Source organism: Ailuropoda melanoleuca, chromosome 13 (genome assembly GCF_002007445.2).
Source record: "Ailuropoda melanoleuca isolate Jingjing chromosome 13, ASM200744v2, whole genome shotgun sequence".
Classification (NCBI taxonomy): domain Eukaryota; kingdom Metazoa; phylum Chordata; class Mammalia; order Carnivora; family Ursidae; genus Ailuropoda; species Ailuropoda melanoleuca.
Genome location: NC_048230.1, coordinates 41,286,608 through 41,313,562, shown reverse-complemented (window position 1 = coordinate 41,313,562; position 26,955 = coordinate 41,286,608). Strand labels below are relative to the sequence as shown.

Sequence of the window (26,955 nt, the reverse complement as noted above, 5' to 3'; positions counted from 1 at the left end):
CGGGAATGTACTTACCAGATAAATGCCACGGAGCCATACATCCCTGAAATTGTTAAAACAGCAATTTGTACGTTATGCGGATTTTACCACAGTGTTTAAAAAGAATTCAGAGTCCAGCGCAGAGCTCCGGGCACCCCGGGCCCCTGCAGTACGGACGGGCTGCAGTGACCCCTCACCTGTGGGCCAGGACAGGGGAGGTCCAGGGAGGCAGCAGGGCAGTCCCCCACCAGGCACACGTGACGCAATGGAAAGGGCTAGTGGCCACACCAGAAGGTTCTCGAGTGGGGCAACGAGGAATCTGGGACATGGAATCATCCAGTGCATCCAGGACACATCAGGACTGGAGTGGATTGAATGGCGACACCCCCCCCCCGCTGGAAACGCATGTTCACCTGGAACCCTTGAACGTAGTCTTATTTGGAAATAGGGCCTTGCAGGTGTAATTAAGTTAAGGATCTTGACATTCAGTCATCCTGGATTAGCCGGGGCAGTGGTGGGGGCATGGGGGGGATGTCCAGTGATGAGTGTCCTCATAAGAGAGAAGCAGCAGACCTGGGGACACAGAAGGCTCTGTGACAACAGGCAGAGACTGGGTGATGCTCCTACAGGCCAAGGACCACAGGGGATCACAGGCCGCCCCCAGAAGCCAGGAGAGGGAGCTCCCTCACGGCTTTCAGAAGGAACCAGCCCTGCCGACACCTTGAATTTGAACTTCCAGCCTCGAAAACTGTTGACAGAGTCAGCTGCTGCTGCTGTTTCAAGCCAGGCGGTCTGTGGCACTAGGTTTCAGCTGCCCTAAGAAACTCCTCCAGGGACCAAGTCCCTCGCCGGTCAGAGCCAGAAGAGGAAGGGGGCCAGGAAGGCTTTGGGCCACTCCTCTCCTCTTAGAGACAAGGGAACTAAAGCCAGAGAGGACAAAGCAGGTCCAGGCAGCTTGTGACCCCAGTGTCTGTCCAGGACCGGGGTGAGAAGTGCCCGGGGACTCAGAGACAAGCAGGGACAGGTGAGGGGTGTCCAGCTCCCTGCCCGCCCCGTGACAGCAGACACCCTGAGAAGAGCAGACCACCAGCTCTCCCCCCTACCTCCTGGGTGAGCGCTCTGTGCCTCACCATGTCGGGCAGACGGCCCGTGATGGAGCAGCCGGCCCTCCCAGGGCCCCACGCCGACGTCCAGGACAGAGCAGAGAGGCCCGTTCCCACCCTCCCCGAGGCCCAGCTGAGCTAAGTAACAGCTCCCCAGTGGAAAGTTCCCTTCTTGGAGATTCTCTCCCTGCTGAAATACAAGCGCTTGGAACAAGATAAAACTGCTTAATTTGTAAAAGCCACAGAGGCAGTCCAGAACAAGGGAAAAAACCTGACCCTTGGCTGGAAGGAGCGGCCTTCTGTGTCTCAGAGGCCAGTCACTGCTCCATGACTCATCCCTGCCCTGCTGACAAGCCCTCCGGCATCTTCCCGGGGGCGGGGGGGGAGGGGGAGCCTCCAAGAGGGCCGGGGCTACCCCACTGCCCAGGAGAACCCCAGGCCCCAGACTCACAAACAGGGCAGGAGCCCAGTGCTGCAAAGAGAAGGACTGAGCAGATGGAAGGGTCCTGAGGCTGCCTGCACCTGCCCCAAGCCCCTTTCCCCTCCCCACCAGCTCTGCCTGGACAGCACTGGTGGCCGAGAGCCAGCCAGACACACCTCAAACGCCAGCACAGTGGAGCACAGGCAGTAGCAGCCCTGCCTGGAAGAGGTCAGGTGGGGCACTGGGCCGGGCAGGACATCCTGGCCCCCAGCCCCACCTCTGCCTGGCGCGCGGGTGGGGACTGAGGCAGCTGTCACAACCGTCTTACCACAAGACAAAGGGAGAAGGAAGGAACCTTCAGGGACCCCACAGAACAGGCTCAGAGGCGCACCGGCAGTGGGGTGCTGCCTTGGGCCATGCCAGTCCAAACCCTTCACGTTACAGGCCAGGATACAATTAAAGACCAAGGTCAAGATCTGAGCGGGTCTGAGGAATGTGTTAGGAAAGAGCCTGAGGATTTCCATTGTCATTCACATCTGCAACCAGTTTCTAACTGAGCTTTGCAAGAATGCCCCTGCCAGGCAAGAGCCGTGGACTCCCGCTCCACACCCGTCTACCCCAGCTGGCCCAGGTCACTGAGCTCACACTTTGCCTTCCGCGGGCCTCCATGGCTGCCCCTCCTCCTGCGGCGGTCCCAGTGGCACACACGTGCACACACACGCACACACACGTGCACACGCACATGGCCAGTCAGCAGCTCTCCTCCCGGTGGCGGCCCCATCAGTCCTGACATCCCACGATGTCAGATCGGATCTGATCGGACCCTGGAGGAGCAGACAAGGAGGAGCCTCAAGACGGGCCACCCCTTCCCCCGGCCCCTTGGAGAGCCCCCCAACACACACAGTGGCAAGCAACAGACGAGGGGCCACAGCACCTATGGGGTGACATTTTGAGCCTCACCAGGACCCAGGGGTCCATGCAGAGTAGCTGAAGCCCGAGGATGCCCCAGACCTGCCTGGTGGCCCCAGTACGCCTGAGAGGCACACGGTAGGCAGGGGACTTACTCATGATGTCAGACGTTGACCGAGTCATAGAGTGCCACGGCTGCCTGAGGGGCTGGGGAAACTGACCTGGGACGGGGGCCATCTGACCGGGATGACTCAAGCCAGGGCTGCCTCCTTGCTCTCCAGGGTCGGCTCTCGCACCGCCCCGATGGCCCCATGCCCGCTCCGTGGGGGCTGCCCGTGAGAATGGGCCCGGCTATGAAAGGCTGGACCCCCAGGGAGAGCAGGGATGGGTCTAGATCCACGGGGCCCTTCTGGCCCAAGGACCCGCCCTCTGCCCTTACTCCATGCCCTGATGTGACACCGAGATGTTTTAAACAGTCACTCTGCTCCAGAGTCTGAGCAGAGCCCACATCTGCTCACCTTCCTGACCCAGGGCGCCCCTGGGTGACCCTGGAAGATCGTCACTCCCCCTCCCCACTGCAGGGCTCCCAGGTGAGTGAGGACCCAAGTGACAACCCTGGCCCCAAGGGGGATTCGCCTTGGTCCATGCCCCAAGCCTCCAGGCGAACGGACCAGCTCTGTCTGCTGTGCGTGGGTACACACGCGCGCGCGCACACATTTGCACGTCTCCTCTGAGCACCGGGAGCTCCACCCCTGCAGTCAACTCCTGGGAAGGCACAAAATGCTATTTCAGGGAGCAGACCGAGGCGGCCTTGCAGACGGACTTGGCTGGCAGCAAACACGCAAACCACACGGTGGACAAACCAACCAACCAGCAGCCCAAATGCCGCCACCCCAGACCCCAGCGCCGCTGCCGGTCCCCCCACCCTTTCCCGGAGCTCGGCGCCAACCGTCTGGGCACTCGGGGCACCTCAAGATGCAGAGGTGGCCCACTGGGGAATGAGCGAGAACAGTGAGGGGAAGGAAAGCAGGGTTTCAATAAAAGCCCGACTTCGCAAAGCTCAGCTCTGGGAACACTGCGTCCCACGACCTCAGAACAGCCAAAAGGAAGAGAAATATGTCCACAAAAATGAATAAAAGTGACCCCTGGGTGCTTCTTTCCGTAGCACAGACGCAGCTCTGAGTTAGGGGAGGGGGCAGCGAGTGGCCTACCTGTGATCCGGTCTCTCTCCATTACTACGGATATATTTAGCAGCAGGCGGGAGTCCCGGCGTCCCCCTTTCCAGAGGCGTCCTCCCCTTCTCACCCCCGACGCCCTCCCTCCTTCTGCCTCCTCCTCCAAAAACACTCTTTGTCTGGTCTAATTTCTTCAATCTGTTGCAATCACGAATGCATCCAAATTACCACATTTCCATGTGCTGATCATATGTTTGTGCCCCAAACTGAAGTAACATTGTCTCTCGGCTCCGGAGGGAGAAGGGACCGAGGCAGAGACCTAAAGGAGAGGAGGCGGGGCGGAGGCGGTCGTGGGCCGCGAGCCTCCCGCAGCCCCAGGGTCCCGGCCGGACCTCCGTCTGGGCTTTGTACGCGGTGGCTCCCGGAGCAGCGAGCAGCTTCCGGCAGCCTTCTCTCCACCCCCTCCAGCCCCTCCGCCAGGCCTGCTGCTCCTTTTTAATATCCACTTGGAGAAGCTTAACTTAGCCTCTTGGAAACCAGCTCACAGTCAAATTCCTGGCGACTTCCAAAGTCTTTCATTTTCCCCGTCCTGAGATGCTACGTTTTCCGGCTGAAGCATCCGAAAAGCCTAGTTCCTTCGTGCCCGCCTCGCCTTCCCTGAGCCGCGGGGGCCCCGCAACACACCCCGAGCCCGACTCGGCCCCAAGGAGGAAGGCGGCCAGGGAGGGCTCCAGAGCACCTGCCCCCCGATGAGCCCAACGGAGTTGCCCCGGTAGCTGCCCGGTGTCCGTCAGCTGCAGCAGTGACACAGGCCACTGGCCGTCCCGCCCAAGCCAGTGGGGGGGTGGGGGGTGGCGCGAGGGAGACTTCCTGGAAGGTCCCACTTACTCATGAGTCAGTGCGTCCCCAGCTGTCCCCGGGGAGGGAGCCTGGTTCCTCTAGTATGGTTCCCCATACTCAGCACTTCTCTGGGAGGGCCCCCCCACCAAGGCCTAGCTAGGGCTCAGCTGTTTCCTGCTTTTCCCCTGGGGTCCTGGGAGGAGGAGGCTGCTCACCTGACAACCTTGGGGCCCCACCAGCACCTGGTCAGAGTCAGGGGGTATCCATGTGCATCTATGGAACGGCACAAAGTCCCTGTCCCCTCCTGCCTGGGACAGGACCCCAAACGCAGTCTCCTATGTAGCAAGGGTGTCTCCTTGGGGGCGGGGGACACCAAATAGCAACCATCTCCCCACCCCCAGCCCCCAGCAGAGCCTGGAGGACAGCCCCAAAGTGGCCTGCCTGCTGAGGGAAGGTGGGGGCAGTGTCTCAGCCCAGGGAAGTCCCACAGGCTCCGTAATGGCCCCCAAAGATATCGGCCCCCAAAGATATCGCTTCCTAATCCCTGTAAATGGGACCTTATTTGGAGTCTTTGCAGATGGGATTGAGTGAAGGATCTTCAAACGCGGAGATTAGCCGGGATTATCAGGGTGGGCCATAAATGCCATCACGAGCCTCATATGAGGTCTCCCGTAGAGGCACAGGGGAAGGGATGTAAAGGCAGGGCCGAGAGAAACTTGATGAGCCCGGCTTCGAAGGCTGGGTGCAGCCCCCAGAAGCAAAGAAGAGGCCAGGAGAGGATTCTCTCCAGGAGGGTGCTGATGGGTCCCGGCCCCGCGCACACCTCGATCTCAGACTCCCAGCTCTGGAACCTCGAGAGAACCCGCTTCTGTTGTTGCGAGCCACCAAATCTGTGGCCATTTGTTCTGGAACCCCAGGGAGCACATACAGACACCATGAACCAACGAGCCAGTGTCCCCATCTAACACTGTCTGGGCTTTAGATTCATTCTAGAACATACTGTCCCACCAACCACTAACAATCCTTGAGTTCGAACGATGGGCAACACGGAGGTTTTTTTAGGTTTATTCATTCAATCTCTTCCCCGATTCTGAAAAAACATTCCTTCCTGGTTCTTCTGATTATAAATGTAATATTTGTTCATTGTACTGAATTTAGAAATGACAGAAAACATATAAAGAAGAAACCCCTTTAACACCACATGGGACTCTCAGGCACCAATTCCCAGCAGGGCAAGCGGGCCCAGGAAGGCCCCACAGACAGGCCCGCTGGTGGAAATTCGGGGTAGGCCAGGCCCCGGGCTGGCCATGGAGGCCCCGTCCCTCCCGGCCGCCTCCTCCGGGCGCCGAGTGCATAGGCTGTGATTTCAAGGCTGTAGCCGGGCAGCTGCGGAGCATGGCTCTGACCCTCAGTTCCTCCCCGGCAGAGTTTGGCTCAACGTCCATTCCCCCACCATGCCGAAAAATCCAAGCATTCTGGCCCAAGCAGGGGATCATTTGAAACCGAAAACCTGGCAGCACCAATTGGCTCCAATGAGGCCCGTGTTAGTCATGAGCCAGCTCAGAGGCCAGGCGCAGAGGTGGGGTGAGGCCAGGCCGTGGGAGAAGGGGGCGGCCAACCCACCAAGGCCCAGTCTAGGCACCGGCACTGGCCACGCCAGCGGGGAGGGGGAGCAAGCAGCCAGGCCAGGCCAGACCTGCATCCCCAAAGTGGGTTCCCCACGTGGCTCCATCCTCCACAGACGAGGGTCTGTGGTTACATATAACTAGATTGCTAGACGCCTGCCTTGGATTCCTCCGGCCCATTAGCATAGTAAATGCAGTGAGTAGTCCCTGTGAGCGGGCTGGCTTCCTTCCACCCAGCCCTTCCCAAACTGAACCAACACCTGCCACCCGGGGGAGGCAGGACCCCCTGCGGCCACAGCTTTGGGAAACCGCCCCCACTCCCGGGCATCCCAGCCAGCCCACGGCCCACCGTTACCCAACAGCCTCTTCCAGACAGTTCTCAAGATGGTGTCGCTGTCTTTCATCCCCCAACAGATCTGCACCCGCCATCTGCATACTCCCGACAGCCAACGCACGACCCTGTCCCCAGCGAGGGGCGCAGTACGGGGGAGGAGGAAGAGTCGGAGGACGGCTTTATCGTTAAAGCCATGGCTCGGGCCCCTCCGTGAAGCACAGCTGCAGGCCCCCGCGCCCCATGGGGAGGGACACGAGGCTGAGAGGCGTCCCCAGGGTGCCCTCCACTCCCACCACCAGGCCAGGAGGATGACTCCGATCATGTGGGCAGCAGGGGCCGGGGGGAGGGCTGGCCAGGCCCAGCGCGGCCTCATTCCCATTCCTGGCGTGCGTTCTAGGAGGGGCCGTGAGGAGGTGGGGGCAGAGGAGCCTGGCTGAAAGGAGGCTTTCTGAGGATCTGGGCTCAGGCTTTGGGCCCCCTCTCGCCACCCCCCCTGGCAGATACTCGGGAATCTTCCACAGTTGGCTCCAAGCTACGGGGAACTCTCCCTCTAAAAAATGACTTTTCCGTTCATTTCCTGCTCATCCCTAGGTTCCACCACTGAAGTCTGCTTCCCTGAGTTAAAAATAAAGGCGCTCCCTCCTGGCCCCCTCCCGCTGACCCTCCCGCAGCCGCTGCTACCGTACCTGCCAGCAGAGCGGGCAGCTGGCCCCGGCCTGGCCGCCTGCAGCCTCCCGGAGCAAGGCGCACTCTGGGCTGGAGCCGGCTGCATTCCTCTCAGGAACCTTCTCTCCACTTTTCATTGTGCGGCAAGTTTTGGCTGTTCCTAAGTAAATACAACCCAGCTACTCTTTGCCCTGGGGACAGCTGCGGGGTTTACTGGTGCTAACAGCCCGGCCAGCCGGCCTGTTGCTTTGGGAGTTCTTCCAGGGCAGCGTGGAAGGGAACCAAGACAATGGAGAGAGGCGGCCCACACGGGGCCGAATTTCGCCGCTAACGGGCCCCACGCTCAGCCATCCATCCCAGGCTGCAGCCCGGCCGGAGACGGCGCTTCGTGCCTCCAGGAGGCCCCAGTTGCCCGGGCGGCGCAAGGGGATCGGGAAAACGAAGGCCAGGTCCTCGGGGGCATATGCCCCAGGGCCCCCGAGTTGAAACTTCTCCCCAGAAGACTGAGAACTCCCCAAAGAGCTGGGGCCTTCCACTTCCTGCTGGGAGCCCAACATTCTGCCTCGTCACCGCGTGCCCAAGAAGCGCTCGCTGGAAGAACAACGACCTTGAAGATCCCACGTGCAGACTCTCCCAACCAGCACTGCCCAACAGAACTTTCTGAGATGACGTCAACCTTCTCTATCTGCAGGCTTCAATATGGCAGCCACGTGTGCCTACTGCGGAACGGGTGTGCTTCTCCCCACCCCCTCCTCCCCAGAGACACCGCATTCCCCACGAATTTCTTCACCAGAAGACAAAGAGGAAAGCTACTTCTCAGCCAATGCAAAAGAAGGCTGACATTTCTATTTTAAACTCGTTCTTTGGCCGATCATCCCAAGCCCGTCCTATCAAGTTGAACTCAACAGTATTCACGGCCTGCTAGCCACGTGCCAGGAGCATCCAGCCCTGTGGGCAGGAGGACAAAGAAACCCCGAAGGCCAACCCTGGAGATGGACAAAGACGGCCAAAGTTAGCCCGGAGAGACAATGCCTTCAGAGGTAAGAAGGCGCAGGGCCCATCCTGGAGCTGTGGCCGTGGCAAGGCCAGGACACCCAGAGCAAGGAGGGAGGATGCGGGAGTGAGATCCCGGAAGGGGGGACGGGTCAGGCCGGGAAGCATCATGAACACCGTACTTCGGTTTAATCCTGTGGGGAAGGGAACGAAGGGTTCTTGAAGAGCCCGTGACCAGGCCTGTTCTGAATAATCACACAGATGGAGCCTATGGCCCAGTCCCAGGCGGGCAGGCCGGTCTTAGTAGGTGCCGCTGAATGCTGATGGGAACACACCAGCCTCCGTGAGGGGAAGGGGTGTGGATGAGAAGCGCCACTGAGGCCCGACCGGGCCCAGGCCACGAGGCAGCTCACGCAAGGGTCATTTGGAGAGAGGGGGAGCTGATAAGATCTTGGTGACCTGCTGACCTGAGGGGGCTGGGCAGGGGGGAGAGGAGGTCAAGGACGACACTGAGATTTCTTGCTTAAGGACCTGGGTGGATGGCCAGGGTGAGATGGGAGAGAAACGAAGGAGGAGCAGGTGTCCGCGGGTGGGAAGGGCGGCACCAGCGACGGGTGCCTGCGGGGGCCCCGGGCAAGGCCCCCGGGCAGCCAGATTTGGGCAGCGTCTTCCTCGACCAGCTCCCCACCACAGAGGCACACTTTGTCCCTTTGCCCACACGGCCGTGATGATGGCGGCTGGGCCACGCATGCAGCTGGGCGCCCTGAGAGGGAAGCTAGAGCTCACTGGGACTGCGGCAAGGAAGGGGTGTGCGAGCTTGGACAGAAACACTGGGCGGGGGGGCGGGCAGCAAGAGCTGTGGGGCTCCCCGTGGGGCACCTGCTTGCGAGGCGTAAGGACAGAGACACAGCCCAGACAGCAGCGGGTCAGGGAGAACCTTCGGTGGGGAGGGTGTCGCACGAGCCCGGGGGGAGGGCGCACGCGCTTCCTGGGGCTGCTGTGACAGAGCAACACAAACGAAGAGGCTTGAACAACAGAAGCTGATGCCCCCCCAGTTCTGGAGGCAGAAGTCCAAAATCAAGGTATCGGCAGGGCCGAGCTTCCTCCAGCGGCTACGGGGAAAACCCTTCCTGCGTCTCCCAGCTCCGGTCCCGGCGTCCCCAGGCTTCTGGCCGCCTCCCTCCACCTCTCCCTGTGTCCTCACGTGGCCTGCTCCCCTGCCCCCCTGTACCTCTCCCCTTCCCGTAAGGACCCCCGCCGTCGTTCTTAGGGCCACCCTAACTCCAGCAGGATCTCATCTCCAGACCCTGAACTAATCAGGCCTATCCGAGACCTAGTTCCAAGTCAGGCCACTTTCTGAGGTTCTGGGTGAACGTGAAGTCCGGGCGGACGTTAGTCAACCCCCTAGAGCAGGGACGAGGCCACCCATCTCGGAGGTAGTTGGAGGAGGCAGAGCAGGGCCCGGAACCACTGGATGTCAGGATAGAAGGAGAGGCTCTGAGGAGGCCCGGCGGGGCGGTGGGGCAGGCTGGCGGGGCCGGCCCGCGGGATGTGAGCAAGCTGGCCGAGGGGAAATGCTGTGTGCGCTGTGGGAACCAGGGCAAAGGTTGGCCAGAGACAGTGGCCTGGAGGCAGCGGCCCAGAGAGGCCGCTCGAGGCTCCAAAAGCGGGTGAGTGTGGGAGCGCACGCTAGGAAGGCCACTTGGGAGGTCTGAGTGTGGGCATCCCCGCAGCCCAGACGATCCGCCTGGGGACACACACGTGTGCACGGCGACCCATGAGAATGTTTCCAGCAGCGTCCGTAACGGAGGAAACCTTCCGTGGACCTCCAGCAACGGGCTAACGGGTAAATAACCCTGCCCGTCGTCACGGAGGAGCCCTCGCCTGCGGTCAAATAAACGAACGAAGCTACACGCACCCCACGTGGATAAATCTCAAAGTCATCCCGTCGCGTGAAACAGCAAAGAGCAACTGCCAGCCGCCTCCCCTTGGACCCCCGATGTGGGTCCGCAGGGTGAGATGTGTGTCGCCCCCAGACGCGCAGCACACACATGCCTGGCAGCGACCAGTACTGAATTCAAACAGGGAGCCACCGTGGCGGGAACGGGCATGGGGAGGCTCCCCCGGGGGCCCACACTGCACCTGGAACACCTTATTTCTCAGGGATGGTGGGTGCATGGCTGGTTTATTTTATTCTTTACAGTTTTGTTTTTTTTAATATGTCCACCAATTCCATTTTTTTTTAAAAAGGGCAGAAAGTGAGTGAGCTCTTTGAAGGCTTGACCGTGGGTGTGGCCTGAGCTGAAGGACTGTGGCCTGTGCCAGAATCGGACGTCCCCTGCCTGGCACTGAACACAGCCTCGTGAGGAACCTAAGCTCACGGAGGGTGCGCTGTGACACCACCCCTTGCCCTCTGCGAGGACTGGGGGTCCAGGGTCCCCGACATGGGAGACCAGGCCGAGGGTGCAACAAGAGGTCAGCCTGGGGGGAGGGGAGGGAGGGCGGTGGCTCCGAATGGGGACCCCTCAAGGGTCAGAGGGACTGGGGGCTGAGGGGTTGGGGGTACAGGGAAGAACCCTGCCTGGACCCTGGTCTTCGCTGCAGGACGGCAGGGATTAGAGAAGGAGCCGAGAAGACAAGGAAAGGGTGTCCCGGGCCAGAGCCCCCACAGGCCTGCACAGAGAGGATTTCGTGTGTCAGCAGGCGGTCCCAAGCGAAACCCAGATCACCGGCTTGCAGTTCTGGGCTTCGGCAAATTATGCCTTAGGCTTCCAAGCAGAGCTGTGGGAGCGGCTGCCAAGTGCTGACGGCACAGAACTGGCCAGTCTGAGCACAGGGAAGCAATGGCCAGAGGAGACTGTGTCCACACAGCCCAGGGCGCCAGTCTCCCGAGACCTCAATCCCAAAGCCCAGCAGCCTGTCCCCAGCCCCAGCACAAGGCAAGGCCCCTAGACCAGCCCGGCTGCTGGAAGGGAGGGAGGCAGAGAAGCCGACCAGCTGCAGAGGCAAGGGGTCCCAGAGAAAAGTGCCCCAGAAAAACAGCGGCGGCCAGGCAGTCCAGTGGTTAGGGGCCCGACGTGGCTGCAGGGGGCGGAGCTCTTGCTTAACCACGGATGTGAATCATCCAGCCACCCTGGAGACCTCCAGCCGGGCGTCACCCTTCCCTTCCCACACCCGGCGGGTCCTGCACCACAAGGGGCCTCAGACACAGCTGTGGGGACATCCCACCCTGTGCGTACACACGCCCCCAACACCACACCACCCCCCGGTTCCATGCCAGGCACTGCCCCTTGGCCACCCCACGAGCCCGGGGGTGCCCCGCCCATAGGCAGGTGGCCCCTCTAACAGGCAGCCCTCGGAGACGTTTGCAAGGGCCCCAGAAGTAGGCTCAGAAACATCTGGGTGAAGGAATTCTGGGGCAGCCAGAATGATCCAGAGCTGTCTAATTTCACAGCTGCTAGCTCCGTGTAGACACTACGTGGCAATTAATTCAAAATAAGTTAATGAAGTCATTCTAAGCAAGTGACTGACTGAATAAAATAAACTTCATGTATTCTGCACGCGGTCAACAGTCACGTGGCCACGATGGCTCGCTGTGGAACATTCCCACCATCAGGAAGCTCTGCTGGGCAGGGCTGGTCTGGGAGGTAGGATGTGGGCTCAGGAGGTGAGTCCCTTCATCCCTCTGGGCCCCACCGTCCTCTTCGGAAAGAGGATGCCCACGTGGACACACAGAGAAAGCCGGGCTGGGACCACCAGGAGCCCACTTACGTGACACTGGTCCACATGGCGTGTCTGCCCTGTCGCGGGAGCCCCTTCAGTTCTGCAGGGTCGGGGAGCAGCAGTCCGACTGACCCAGAGCTGCCCAGGTCAAAGCCACCCGCCCGTGGGCCGCTCGTCCCTCAGCGTCTCAGCGGGGGCCGCCCCACGGCGTCCACATCCGCCTCCCCCCTCTGTCCCCTGTACTCTGTCCCACACGCAAGGCCTGCTCCCTGGGCCAGGGCTGCCTCCCCACAGAGAGGCGGCAGCGGCGTCGCCCCCACCAGGCCCCCCTCTGGCAGAGCTGTGGTCAGTAGGCCTGAAAGCCACCTGTATCAGAGCCAGCAAAGACGGGGCCTCCCTGGGCCGTGGGCAAGGGGCCCTGCTCACCAGAGAAGGCCAGGTGGGATGGAGCGCTGGGCCAGAAGAGTAGAGGCGTTCACGGCTGAACGAGCCACTTACCTGGGCCAGTGGGGTCACCGAGCTTCCGGAGACGATTGCTGGAGGTCCGCATGACTCCTAAAGACAGGGGCAGAGGGCAAAGGTCACACCAGGCCACTGGGGTGGGGGGATGGTTCACACTGGGTATATGCTCACCTCTGCTCCTGCAATGGGCTCCAGGACCAGAAACCAGCACCTGTGGGGCCAGAGGCCTGGGTCCTCCCGGGTGACACCCAGACCCAGCAGCCACCCACCAGGACAGCCAGTGCCTTCTGGACACGGCTGCTGGTGGGCAGCAGGCCAAGCCCTCTGCACATATTTCCCACCTAACTCTCCCTATTCCATTTCACAGCTGAATTTCAGTGGGGTTCAGTAACTTGCCTGAGGCCACCCAGCAAACTAGGAGTCGAGCCCAGAATGAACCCAAGTCCTATCAACCTCCAAAATCTGGGCTTGGCCAAGTGTCTGGAGTATGGAGAGCAGGGCCGGCACCCAGTCAGGCACCAGCCACCCCCAGATATTGCACGCCCACCTGTATTGTGAATTATTTCCCTGCACCAAGGTCCCTGACCCACCCCCCTCTGCTCTGGGGCTAGGCAGAGCCGGGCTGGCTTTGGGAGGGTGCAGGATGAGCTGTTCTCCCCCACAGCCCCAGGAGAGAACAAGGACAGAGCCCCAGATTAACACGGCCTCGCGCTGCACGCGCTCCATCCCCGCGCACACCCCTTGGACCAGTGCACGCTCCCTGCACAGGCTTACGGCAGGCAAGTCCCGACTCGAGGGGATTTGCTGAGGTGCTAAGCCGAGCAAAGCCAATGCTGCCAGGAAGGGGATCTGTGGGGGTGGCAGGGAAGTGCGACTGCTGCCGGATCCCGCTGCTCCAGAAGCGGGCTCCGGGGCAACCAGGCCGTCCCTTGAAGCTGTAGGGACACCCCACACTGGCCAGCCAAGGCCCTCCCCGCAGACAGCAAGACGCACGGAGAAGGGGCCCAGGGTTAACCCAGAAACCTGCCCGCAGCCTCCACCATCTGACACCTGCCCAGAATGCTGGGGTCAGAGGTGCCAACTCCTCCCCTGCGGTCCTCCAGAGAGGCTCTCGGAGCATTCATGCATTCCCGCATTCTTTCCACAAGCCCACTCCCAAACTACGGGCAACCCAGAGTGGATGCAGCCGGCGCTGTTCCTGGAGGTTCCAGAGCTCCAAGCAGGGGGACCTGCAGACCTGGCTTCGTGCCCCCGGGGACACACATGCTCTCCACGTCTGGAGGACACTGTATTGAGCAACAAGAACAGAATGGGTGCGGCCCGTCCTGCAGGGTCTGGTATTGACAGACACCTGCCGCCAAGCCTGGGCCTCTTGCCAGGGCTGGGGGGACCCCAAGATGTACCCCAAATGTTGAACCCACATACCATGAAACAACGCCAAGAGATACACGTGGCACGAGATGCAAGGGCCTGAAGGGACCAGAGAGGCTTCGAGGAGGCAGGGAGGCCCAAGCTGACCCCTGCAGGAGGCCGGGGGGATGCCGCGCAGTCATGACTACTTCCATGCACCGAGGCTCTGGGCCAGTCGGGAGCTCACGCCCATTCCCGCTCACCCCCACCAGGCAGGTGCTACCACTGCCGTTTCAGGGCAGCAAGGCTTGGAAGCCCCCAGATGCCAAGTTCTCCTGCAGAGCCTCCCGCCCCACCCCAGCCACGCCGTGTCAACTTGGCTGCATTCCCAGGCGCCCAGATATTTGGCCCAACGTGATTTCTGGGTGTGTGTGAGTGAGGGTGTTTCTGGACGAGGCTGGCGTTTGAATTGGTGGACTGAGTGCAGCAAGCCGTCCCCCCGGTGTGGCGGCCATGAACGGAACAAAGCAAGGTAGAATGCTCTCGGCCGGGACACTGGTCTTCTCCAGCCCGCAGACTGGGACGCACACCAGGGTGTCCAGCTTGCGGACGGCAGCCTGTGGCGCTCCTCAGCCTCCATAATGACATAAGCCCGGCCCCCACCGGTCTGCTTCTCTGGCAAACCCCGACTGGTACAGTGAGCTCACCCGGCAGACACGCAAGCATCCCTCCCCGGTGCCCACCTACTCTGGGGCACATCTGCTCACAGCTGAGCCATGGACACCGTCCGTCCTCAGACATCCAACCAGAGCACAGGGATTCCAGGCCAGCCCTGCCCGACCGGAAGCCTGGACCACAGCCTCAGGCCCTAGTGGGCGGGTCCTGCCTTGGACTTCTGGAACGGACAGCTCCCTTAAGACCAGGAGAGGGTGGGCCCGAAATGGCTCTGGCAGGCTGCCCAGCGCAGGGAGGGGACAGGCCCTGCCCCCAAGGCTGCTGAGGTGTGAATGTGGGCATCCCTGGCCTCTGGCAGCCTTCCTTCCTCGACGGCTGTGACCTCTCTCCACAGCCCTGAATGGGAGCCACACTGCATGTAACAACCCACGAGAATCATCAACCCATCGTCACCCCCTCAACACACACACGAGCCACTCAGAGGTCCCACCGTCAGGCTAAGAGTGGCAACAGTGAGCCACAGCCCTGCCTCTGAATCCAGCGAGTCCCCAATATGGAAACCGTACGGGGTGAGGAACAGAGAAGGAATGGGCCCAACATTCCTGTGGATTGACTCACTTCCGGCTGCGACTCCCCCTGGGCCAGCTGGACGACCCCCCCACCCGTGCCCCTGCCCCTGCTTCCCGCAAAGGTAAAAGGGAAGAGGTCCCATTCAGGTTCCACAGCCCCCCTTCCCCCCGGGGCATCTGGTCCCCAAGACCCCTTCTGGGCTCGCGGCTCCCCAAACCCAGGGTGGGGCTGGAGCAGTGGCTAGGAGGAAAACAGCATCTGTCTCCGATTTCTTGGGTGGAGTTTTTGTTTTATTTATGCTGTTTATTTTTCCGATTTCCCAAAACACGCGGCGGGTGCCAGGCAGCCCCTGGCACGGAGAAGATCCTGGGCACGCTGGTTCCCGAGCCGGGGAGGCGGCGGCCCGAGGTTCCCGCCCTCGCACAACCTCCCTGTGCAGCGCCGCCCGCCCGCTCGGCCTGGCCTCCCCGCTCGGCCTGGCCTCCGCCTGGGAGGGACCCACGGCCAAGAGCTACTGAAATCCAGCTCCTTGGACCTCATTCCTCAGGCCCCGAGTCGGAGTCCAGCGAAGAGAGAGCCGGAAAGGCCTCCAAGCCATCCAAGGGCTCGGTTGTTCCAATTGAGAATTGAGTTATTTTTATATGATTTTAAAATAAAACACATTCTGGAGGAGAGGAGGCGATGTGAAATTTGGCCATCTGGAGTCATCCCCGACCAAACTGCTGGAGTTCCCGGAGGCCCGGGAGGGAGGAAAGCCGGCAGTCCCAGCAGCAGGGTTCAAATCAGGGGTTCGCCAGGCGCTAGCTGCACCCCCCCCCCGGGGGAAACGAGGTTCCCGTCCCTCTGCAGCCCGCGGACAGAGCGCCGCGCACGCACACAGGTAACCAAGATTAAACAAGGCCACATACTGTGGGCACTCACCAGAGCGCCTCGCACAAGGTAAGCATTCGATAAATTATATAATTATTATCATTAGTAGCATATTAATCATAATAATAATCATTTTAAAATTATTTGTATGCTGCTTATTCACCAGCCACATACACCAGCCTGAACCCAGGGATCTATAATTAGGAATTAACAAAGCTTGGCTGCCCCGAGCTGAGGCATTTGAACAAAGTGCAAATCAGTGTTAGATCCAGGGGGAACAGTCATGCTCGGGGGAACTCAAGATCCGGGTGCTCTCCCAGACCCAGGCACCCCAGAAGCTCCAAGGCCGGGTGCAAAGGCCATTTCATAAACAGTCACGAATTCCAGAGCAGTGACACCCACCCATAAAGTGTACCGTGGGGAGCCTCAAGCCCGCGAGGCTGGAACACCCTTGAGAGGAGATGAGGCACAGGGAAGCAGAGGGCAGAAAGCGGGACTCACCCCCAGGCGGCGCCTCAAACCCAGAGAAAGCACCGCGATCCGGAGCAGGAAAGAAGATGCCAGACTAGGACTGGGGGCTCCTCGGTCTGAGAGAAAGGCGGTGACCCCAGGCAGGGCTGGGCGAACAGGGATGGCCTGGGAGGCGTTTTCCTTGTAGAACCCGCATACAGTGTCGGGGCACCGAGCCACAGGGGCAGCCTGGCAGTGCAGCCCACCTCCAGGCAGCGAAAATGGGCCCAGGGAAACCGCCTGGCACCCGCACTGCCCCTCCGCCCCGCGGCCCAGGCACAGCCCCACTTGCCACAGCAGCCGTGAGGCTGGGGAGCCCAGCGCCCCGTGTCATGCGCATCCCCCTGTGCGTGCAACCCGGGCACCTGCCCTGGGGATGCAGGCAGGGGTGTAGTCGGCGTGAGGGCCCTGTATTTCTTCCTTGCAGCCAAGTCCGGATGATGGCACCCAGGAAATGCCAAGGCCGAAATGGCCAAGCAGGCATCAAGGCGTCTCACTAGACTTTTGAGCTCATACGTTACTATTGGTTATGGTTTTAATGACTGCAACAGCTCACACAGCCTCGGAGCCACTGTGTCCGCCCAAGACCTGGCCACTGTCCCTAGCCCCTCTGCGGTGGCGCACAGCCAGGACATCCTGACCCGGGGGAGGGTGATGCCCCCCCACACACATACGTGCACCCCGTTCTGCTCTGTGCCAACAACAAATGAGGTCTGGACAGTACCTTCCTCCAATCAAAAAGTCACCACTTTCCAGGAAGAGGCGCTATGAGAACTCGTACAGACATCCGTTTTCAAAGAAGAACAGGAAAGAATCCATTCTCAATTTTTGTCTTCGAACCGAGTTCGAGTCTCTTGGGAAAGGATGGGGAGTGGCCCGGAGCCACCTGCCCCTCCACCTCCGAGCCCAGGATGGGGGCCCCCGGGACGCACAGTCTTCACCCCCTTTCTCCATGGCTCACGCGCCCACTGAAGCTGGGAAGGGCTTCCGCTCAGTCAAGAGTTGTAGGTGGGAGTAAAGAGTCAAATTCTAGGCTTATCTTGAAAAAAACCTGAGATAAGGAGATAAGCTCCTCCCTCTTCTCCAGCCTCCACCCTTGCCCTTCACCACCCGAGGAAGCGTGCACTGGACAGATGCCCTGGGGAGGTGGGGACGCCCTCCTGGTCACGTCCCGAGCTCTGACTGCATCTTTGGGCAGGTGTTCAATCTCTCTGAGTGGAATTTCTGCATCTACAAGGCTCAGACTCGTGAAAATATCCCTGAGCATCTCCTGTGCACCAGGCACTGTTCCAGGACTGGGGGATACAACAGTGGCCAAAAGTGACCTGGGCTCTCCTGGTGGCGCTCCCAGCCTCGTGGGGAGCTGACACGGGTGTCCGGCTCCCAGGTCGGGAAGTTGCCAGCAGCTAATGCCCATGGGGGCTCTGCTCCACCCACAGCAGGCAGCAACATCACCCAGTAGCAGCCCAGTCTGTCACACGACGTCGGGGCTGACCAAGGTCCCACAGAGCCCTTCCCTCAAAGCTTCACCAGCTGGGCATCTGGACTCTGGGTACCCCCCACCCCCGTATAAACTACATTGCCATATAAAATACACTCAGTTAAACCTGAATTTCAGGTAAACAGCAGATAACCTTGAAGCATAAGTGCATCCCTCCATTCCTCACCCCTCCCGGGCTCTCCTTTGAGTAGCAGAACTGCAGTCCACAGGACGACCGGGTCCCAGGTCTGCCAACCAGCGGGGGGCTTGGGAGGAGACTGGCAGGTGGGAGCAAGGGAGAAATGGGGTAGATCCTTCCTCCCTCTCTGCCTTGGAAGCTTTCTCCCGCAGCAGGTCTTGTCTGGGCTGAAAGCTGCAGCTCTGACCGGGGCAGGCCCACCTTTCCCCACTACCATCAGGTGACCCTGGACTGGGGACACGACCACCTCTCTCTGACCCTCTGACCTGGTTGGGGGCAGGGGTGGCTTCCCGCTGCTCCTCCATAGATTGTCTCCAGGAAGCCGGGGAACCTTGAACTCCAGGGCCCTTGGCTAGCACGAGAAGGGCCCCAGCAACACATCCACAGGGTGAAACACTTTTGTAAAATTTACCAAACAAAAAATATCTTAAATCCAATCAGTTGAAATCACTTGTCTATGTGCACTCTGAGTTCCCGCCCATCACAGTTCTCGTGTGTAAGGTACCGGTGGAAGGGTGGCTGGCACGCGGGGGCTCCCGCCAAGGACAGGTTGGATGGAAAGATACCTAGTTTGGACTTGGCTGGGTTACGTTCACCTAGCTCACAGGTGTGTCTGAGTTTACTCAGGGGACTGCTAGCCATCCCAAGGTGGCAGTCCGGCAATGCTCCCGCCAATGACCGTTCCAATCTGTCTGCTGTGCAGAATCTGCCAGGATGAGACATGAACATGACCCGAGTGCCTGCCAGAAAAATATGGGCAGTGGGGGGAAAGCAAGATGTGGAACATGTGGAGCCAGAAGCTAGGCCACGGCAAAGGCCACGGAAAGTCATCCCGACCACCAGACACAAAGCGGTAGCAGAGAATTCGATTCTCTTCCACGTTGGGTCAAAACAAAAAGTATCTCCGGTCAGAAATAACCATACAGTTACAAATGCCCCATACTTGCCTATTTCATCCTTAAAAGAGGAAATTGTCTTAAAGATAGAACGTATCAGAATTCTTGTGTTTGCAGGGCAAAAATTGTGCCAGTCCTACAAACCCTGTGTGAAGTCACGCTTCTTTTTTTTAAAGGGTAGCAAGTATTCTTTTAAAGATTTTTTTCTTTTCATCTTAGAGAAAGTGTGCATGCACACAAGCCAGAGGGAGAGGGGTAGGCAGGCTCCAAACCGAGACTGGAGCCCCACGCAGGGCTCGATCCCACCACCCTGAGATCATGGCCTGAGCTGAAACCAAGAGTCAAACACAACCAACAGAGCCACCCAGGCGCCCCCGAAGTCACGTGTTTTAATGCATCCCAACTACCAAAAGTAAAAAAATAAACTTTGAATAACCAGAAGATGAATGAACTTTCTATTCTTTCATGAGAAGATGTTATTACCAAGTCATCACGTCAAGAAGCCATCAGAGTTTGCAAAACCAAAACAACAGTAGGAAAAAACCGCGGCTTTGGAGCCAGGGCAAGTGGTCGACTGATAAAAGCATTCCTATTTTTCTGGATTTTCTGGTGCTGACAGTATTCGCCAGCTGTTTAAAATTTACAATTTGGGGGCACCTGGCTGGCTCTGTCGGTGCAGTGTGACTCTTAAGCTGAAGTTGTGAGTTCGGGCCCCACGGTGGGGGTAGAGATGACTTAAAAAATAAAATCTTTTAAAAAAATAAAATAAAATTTACAAGTGGTGTTCTTTCTTTCCTCATTCTAAACAAGGAATCACGTTCACACTTTTCAAGACTTGTCTAGACCCCATGCAAGCCAGATCCGCCCCGGCTGCCTCTTTCCATCATCTGTATAACAAAGACCATACGTTGAAGTCCTGCTGTTTCAAGTCTTCGAGTGATTTCTGTCCTTGCTGGACACCAAAACATGCGCCATGAGCAAACTACACACGTGAGAAAGATGAGCAGATTAACAAAGGCCAGTGGACCCGAGGGAAAATCGGGGAGAAGCCACCAGGAACTGCTGGCGGCAGCAGCAAGGAGCAAGAGGAAGGCACCCCCAGAACACGCAGAAGGCTTCGCCGGCCTTTGTGCCCCACTGTGACTGCGCCCCCCGAGTCACCAAAGAGGTACACGCGCTTCTCTCAAGCTTTGGATGGTGGTGGGAGGACAGCAGGAGGGCATGCCGCAGAGAGACGTGGGTCGGGGCACAGAGGCCCTGGGAGGGCCGGCTGGGCAGGCAGCGCTGTTGCCTGGCCCGTGGAGCCTGGAGTTCCAGAAGGAGTCGCCGCACAAGGAACCAGGCAGCAGAGGGAATGGTCGCCAGGAGAGGTGGTCAGTCACCTGGGGCGACTGGCCCCAAGACTAGGGCACTCAGGCTGGCCCGAGGCAGCCAAGGGACACCTCCTAGGGTACAGGCCCATCTGTAGGGGCAAAGAAGGGCCAGAGGGCAGGAGGGCCCTGGGGGGGGGTGCTCCTGGCTTTGCCCAGCAGCAAGAGACGGGAATCAAGCCCTGTAGACAAGAGATCTGAGCTTTTATTGATTTTTAATAATAATTAAAAAAAAGTGCTTATCCTTCCATGGCCGGTAGGGTGTTACTGCAGTCGCCTCCCCTTCTTACAGGGACACCAATACCCCCATGGCAGCCCCCCCCCCGCCAAGACTGTCCAAACAGAATCACCCCCAAAGGCAGCACTTCCAAGTGCCATCCCACCGGGGGTCGGGGCTCCACCGTACAGATCTGGGGCTGATGTTTGAGTCCAGTTTCATTAAGCTAATTACCTGGAGAAATTTCTGGTATCCAGCCAGCCCATGTCCCACAGCTGGGAGCACAGCTGCAGTATAACATCTGTAGCTCAGCACAGAGCCCTGGAGTCAAGGCACACACCCCCACCCCGCCCTCCCAGAAGAGGGTCAGTGTCAGCCACCAGTGCGAGGACGGTGAAGTCACTCAGGGGACGTGCGTGCCCAAGAGCCAGGAAAGTTAGAATTCTGCAGTCCATGCATGAGATCTGATTTCGGGTGGAAAGAGCAGAGTTAAAATGGTGTCTCCAGGGAACGTGCACCTCTGGGAAAATACCTTATATCCCTTCGATACCGCATCAATGCCAGGCCCGGTCCTGGGGCCGAGGGCGCACAGAAAGCAAGGTTACGACTGCTGGGGCTGAAGAATTTGTTCTTGCAATTTCCTAGTCACATCGGCAATAAGTCATAAACAAAACAAACCGTGGGGGTTGGGGGGGGAGACAAAAGAGAAAGAAGAGACGCACAGTGTGTATCTTACAAAGCTTTTCTTCAAGGAAACAAACCCAAAAAATGTACGCAAAGGTCCGGCAGCCGGAGCGTCAACCCCGGGCCGGCAGGAAGGCGCTGCCATGCACACTGATCCTCGCAGCGGCGGAGGCCCCGTCACACCTCGGGCCCCTGGTGCCAGAGGCAGCCACACGCTGCGCCAGCGAGGGGGTCCGCCCCCGCCCCCTCCCCAGCCCAGCTGCTGCCGCTGTACACCCCGGGACACTACTCCACCACGGTGTCCCCAGCAGCGTCTACACTGGCTCACCTCTGTGCAACCATCCACACGTTCGAACCTGTGGTTACAGAGCCAAAGTCACAGTTTTCTTAGCGCATTTTGCGAACTAACCCCCAAATCCCTCCGAGCAGATTAGCCCGGTCCTTAACGGGCTGGAAGACAACAGGGTTGGATTTCACCCACTTCCAAGTGGCTTGGGTTACAGGAGCATTATTCTCCCACTGGGATCTGTTCCGGCCGGGGGGGTCAGCAGCTCGGTCCCTGGGAAGTCTGTGAAAGCCCCAGGATGCGGGTCAGATGGAGGTGCGGGCCAGGCACGAGGCAGCCTGCCAGCCTGCCTCTCCCAGGCCCCTCCAGGTAACCACACTCCCCAGGAGTGATCTCCAGCCCGGGCAGACAGTCGCTGCCGCCCGCTTTTCAGCCACTGCCCCAACACGCCCGGCGGGGCCAGGACGAGGGGCCCTGGCTCAGCTCTCAAGGACTCCCAGGGCTGCGTGACCAGCCCCTGCTTCCCAGGTGCAGCCCAGGGGGCCCAAGAAGGCCCAGCCACAGCTTAGGCATCACTGCACGCCCCCTAAGCTGCCCGGGACGAGCAAGGCCTTTCCAGAAGCCAGAAAGAGGACAGTGGACAACCCCCCTGTCCCATCATCCTGTCTCACCCCACTCTGAAACCCCAGGCCAGCAGAAGACACGACTCCCCAAGGGGTGTCAGCCAGCAAGACAGAGGTCCTCCCAGCCCTCCTCTCCCCACCCAGCACTTTGTGGGGCCCACACATGCCACGTGGGGCTGCAGCCAGCAGCCTTTGGAGGATGACGGGTGACGTGCATTCCTGCCAGAGAAGGCAGGCAGCCTGGGCTCCAGGGCCACCCCGTGACCCAGATCATCTTACTCTCCCTGCCACTGCCCCTTTTCCTGTGCTGGAGGCCTGCAGGCTGCCAGCAGTCACGCTTCAGAGAACCAGGTCAGATTAGGCCGGGGACAAAGCTCAGTTGTTGCAGGGCTTCCAGAAGGCCACTGACAGCAAGACGCCTGGGAGCCGACGCCCCCTCTGTGGGAAGCAGCTCAATGCCCCCCTTCACACCGGCTGCAATGGACCTGGGCCCCGCGCAGGGACAGGGAGATAAGGCCCAGCGAAACCGAGCTGGGAGCAGAATGCCCCACTCAACCTTGGAGACCCAAGGCCAGGCTACCCTTCCAGAGTGGCAATGAGAGACACCAGGGAGCAGGAAGAACGCTCAGAGCCTGGCACGCGGCAGCGCCCGGCAGACGCTTCTGGGAATGAGCGACTGAACCCACAGGGAGAGTCAAAACAGGCCAGGAAGCTTGGGGAGACAGGCACACCACAGCTCAGCCCCCGTCCCTCCTGTGCTCTGTACAGGTCACTAGGGGGGCTGCACCCCCACTCACACCCACAGATCCCCCCAGATCCGCAGGCCACACCTCGAGCTGGGCCTTCCAAGATAATGCTCCAACAGAAAGCCAGGAACCCAGCACAGTCACCTCCCCCCCACACAGAGGCTCACACCCCTGGGGCCTGGAGCCTCTCTCTCCAGCCCTCCCTCCCCCAAGGCCACCAGCCGGATCCGCCCAGGAACTGGCGCTCCTCGCCTGGGGCTGGGCCCTGCGCCGCTGTGGGCGCTGGGCCTTCCTTATCGAGCACATCTTAGACAAACTGCACGGCCCACGCAACACTGCCCATGGACAAACAGCAGTGCGGAAACAAGGTCCCAGCGCCAGGCCCCCTCCCCGTGGGGCAGCCTGGGATGGGCAGGAGCGTCTCAGAGGGCTGCCCAAGAGATTGGGGGGGGGGGCAGGGAGAGCCTTCTTCCCACTAGCGGGGTCCCCGAGTCCTCAGGTGAGAAGCCTTGGGCTGACCCCCTCCTAGGAGCTCTGAGCATGTCCGCCTGGTTCATGGGCTCTTGGCCTCTGCTCCGGAGGGGCGATCTCATGTCCCCTCTGCCCGCGTCCTGACTCCCTGAACTGACTGCTTGGAGGGGGGCGGATCTCCAGGAAGAAGGTGGGCTGCCTCAAACTCAGGTGCATGCCACGGACCCAGAACCCTCCGGGCTGGCTGGCCAGGTGCTGCCCGGCAGGTGACTGGGGGCAAGGTGGGCTGCCTCAAACTCAGGTGCATGCCACGGACCCAGAACCCTCCGGGCTGGCTGGCCAGGTGCTGCCCGGCAGGTGACTGGGGGCGCAAGGTGGGCTGCCTCAAACTCAGGTGCATGCCACGGACCCAGAACCCTCCGGNCTCTGCAACAGGCCAGCAAGAGCCACGGCCCCAGGTCTCTGGCTCGGCCAGCTTGCTCATGACTGGGGGGCTTCGGGATCCACGAGTCCCACGGTCCTGGGCACAAGTCCACGGGGCCACAGCCTAACTGCACAAGGGAGCTCTTTCTCTCCGCCCGGGGTCCCCGAAGGAGCCGGAGCAAACAGGCTTGGACTCGAGGAGACAAGGGGCCGTGAGGACCGGGTGGGGCGAGGGGCCGGGACAGAGAAGAGGAAGAACCCTGCCTTAGCCCCCTTGCCCACGCTCACCCAGCAACCCAGGGTTAGCTCACTGGGGAAGTGTTCTCTGAGGTTCCTCTCCCTTCCCATAAGTCAGCTCCTAGGGCACTGGGTGAGGAAGGCCGGGTTTTCCAGGGGCCAGCTGCAGACATAATCTCTCTCAGGCCCTTCCTCTGGGGTCCAGCCTCCTACCCAGGCCTCTGGATCTACCCAGGTCTTTTCAACCTCTGGTAGGCCAGGTATCCCTTTGTGAATATCCTGAAAGCCACATAAAATCTCAGACTAATTCCCAAGTGCACCCAGAGACCAACCCCCACCCTCCTGTCCCCCATTTCTGTGGTTTGGGGGCCTCAGGTAAGAGCCTACGCCCATGAGGATTCCCAGGGGAGCCAGGGACACTGAAAGGCCAGGTCCACGTGACCCAGCGTGCAGTGAGAAGCCCCAAACTCAGAACACTGAAAAATCGGAGGGGCGCAGACCGCAGCCGGCTCCAAGAACGAGGGGCTGAGGGAGAAGCCTGGGCCTCATTCCCGGCCTCCGGAGCAGGCGTTTTCTAGGCCTTTATGTGCACGGGCTTGTGCAATTGTCACAACAAATCAGCACCAACCCTGTTTAACAAATGAAGCGAGATCAAGTGCCCTGCCCCGCAGTGACAAGGTGCCAGCCTGGGACTGGCTTCAGGAACCCCAGTTAGCCCCTGGGCCACACTGCCTACGGACCGATGCCAGCCCTACCCCAGCAGACCAGCAGGTCAGGTGGATCTGGGAACAGCCTGCAGCTGCGCTGGAGCTGTGGTCTGCAGCCCCCACCTGGAAAGCCCTTTCTTATTCTCCACCTACTCCCCACCTCTCATTTGTCAAGGCCCAGTTCCATCTTGCCTCCCACTCAAACCTCCCGTCACAGCCGTGGTCCCTCCTTCCTGGGCATTCGGCAGCACGTGGAGCCTGTGGCTCAGGTCGGGGGAGTGGGGGTGTCATTCAGCTGGTGTCTCCCCTGCTTCCTGTCTCCCCTGTGAGCATGCAGCAGGGACCCCCGTCTGTTCAGCATCTTTGTACACTCGCGGCCTTGGCGGGATGTGCCCAGCGCGTGGCGTGTGTCCAGTGAATGCATACAGACCCAAGATACTTGGGGTCTGCCCCAGAGCACAGCTTAAAAACTTTCCCCGTTTCACAGACTCATGAGTGCTCAAAACCAGCTCTACAGAGGACCCCATTATAATCATTCGATCTCTTTCCGAGCCCATAAATAGGTCCAGAGCAGTGATCCCACTCAGTCCAGGCAGAAAAGAAAAGCCTTCTTGGCTGTCCTTGGATTTTAAACCATGGGGGGGTGGGTTTTTAACACCATTTGGGCTGTCCTTCATGTCATAGCATTGATGCTATATTGGGGTCAGTCTGACTTCTGCAGAGCACCCCTCCGGAACAGGGCGCACCAGGGGAACCGAAGCGTGCTCCCAATGAGGCCAAGAGGCCAGCCCGCCCCTGGGCCAGGCCCCTCCAGTCCGATCGCACACAACTGCAGCAGAGTGACCCAGCCCACCTTGGACCTCTGCCAGCAGGGGAACAAACGGGAAGTGGTCCAAACCCTCCCTGCTCCCATCCTCCAGGGCTCCGCCCCGTTAGGTAAACACAGGAGCCTTGGAGGCTGCCTTTACAAGAGCTGGTTCCCACTCACCCCATAAACCCTACTTCCATTTATTACACAAAGCTTCATCTTTCTTTTTTTAATTTACCTGGGGGGAGGGGGAGAAGGTATGGAGGAGAGGAGCCCAAGCCTGCTTCAGGGGCCCTCTGGCATCCACGGAGGAGGGTCTCAAAGTCTCTCCAGGGAAAGGCCAGGGACCTATGACCTGGCAGGACCCATATCACCCCCACTGTCCAGACCCACCAGCAGGAGGTGAAGTGCAAGGAGCCTAGGGCGAGAGCCAACAGAGCTCCCTGGGCTGCGCTGGGCTGGCCATCCCAGGGAGAGGGCCGCACACAGCAGCAATGCCCACAACCATCTCAAGTATTTGGAGCATGCTGGGGAGGAAGGGAGGCCAAGCGCCAAACCCCAGCATATGCCACCTGGAAGCCCCCACCTCCCCCACCATTACATCAACTTGCCCACGCTACCAAGATAGGGCTGTGCTGGGGGTGTCTGAAGGGCCGTGCTGTTTGCAACAAGGGGGTATAGGTTGAAATTCTAAGCCACTGACCCAGAAGGGTATTTTAAAGGAAGTTCTGAGTAACCCTCTTTGAGACAAGTTATTCTTTATTACTCATTTCAGTTCCTGAATGTGGAAAACAGGAGCTGCGAATGGCCCAAAGGCAGGGGGTTGGCCCGAATGGCCTCTTCAGCTCCAACTAAGTCCCATGATGCCGTCCTCTTATCAGTAAAAATCAGTTCATGAGTCCTTGGCAGAAAACGTCATGTGCAAACAGATAAGGGGAGAAACACAGTTTGCAAGGTGAGCAAAAGAGAGATGCCACTTATTTGAGAACTGAGGAGGACAACAGATCCTGCCAGGATCCCTTGGGGGGTAACCACAAAGAAAAAAAGAAGAAGAAAGGAAAAAGGACGGAGAGATCTGGGTTACCCTTGTCTGCCTTTCTATGCTTGTGGCCTCAGTTTGCCCACCTGTGAAATGGAACTTCAGAGTGATGGGAGCGGTGAGGCCTCCCCCACCTGTGTGAGGGCAGACCTGCCGGTGNCCCCCGGGGGGGGGGGGGGGGACGCACTCAGGGACCCACCACATGAACCCGTGGTACTAAGCCCGGGCCTTGCTGAATGGTCCCATCTGGCGAACTTCCCGTGCCCCACCGGGCTAGAGGGCTAACGAACAGTTCATCTGAAGAAAGGATGCTGCGGCCTGGACCACCAGCCCTGGAGGCCGAGCCCCAGGAAATCCTCCAGCCCACCACCCCCTGCAAACACACACCTCCGCACACCGAGACCAGCGGCGGCCGGAGAGTCCGAGAGGACGCAAGGGGCAAGGAGGGCGAGCAGGAAGTACGCGCGGCCAGCCTAGGGCAGCGGCCCCCCCGGCGGCCCCCCGGACACCTGAGCGAGCAGTGGCTGACGGCGGCGGGGGACCCTAGGCAAGGTCGGGAACCCA

The 26,955-nt window shown here is 59.8% G+C and overlaps 1 protein-coding gene across 6 annotated transcripts in view; it reads right to left on the bottom strand.

Annotated features, from left to right (window-relative positions):
* SEPTIN9 (septin 9) overlaps window positions 1-14,321 on the bottom strand; it is a 137,756-nt gene extending 123,435 nt beyond the window's left edge. The window contains exons 1-2 of one of the 6 annotated variants that reach the window (XM_034640104.1): window positions 14,288-14,321; window positions 12,267-12,323 (exon numbers count right to left, since the gene is read on the bottom strand). In XM_034640104.1, the coding sequence (XP_034495995.1) occupies window positions 12,267-12,323; window positions 14,288-14,306 (76 nt within the window). In that variant the 5' untranslated portion in view covers window positions 14,307-14,321. The other 5 variants (XM_034640110.1, XM_034640106.1, XM_034640108.1 and 2 more) reach the window with 5 other exon arrangements.
* Window positions 14,322-26,955: the final 12,634 nt, after the last annotated feature.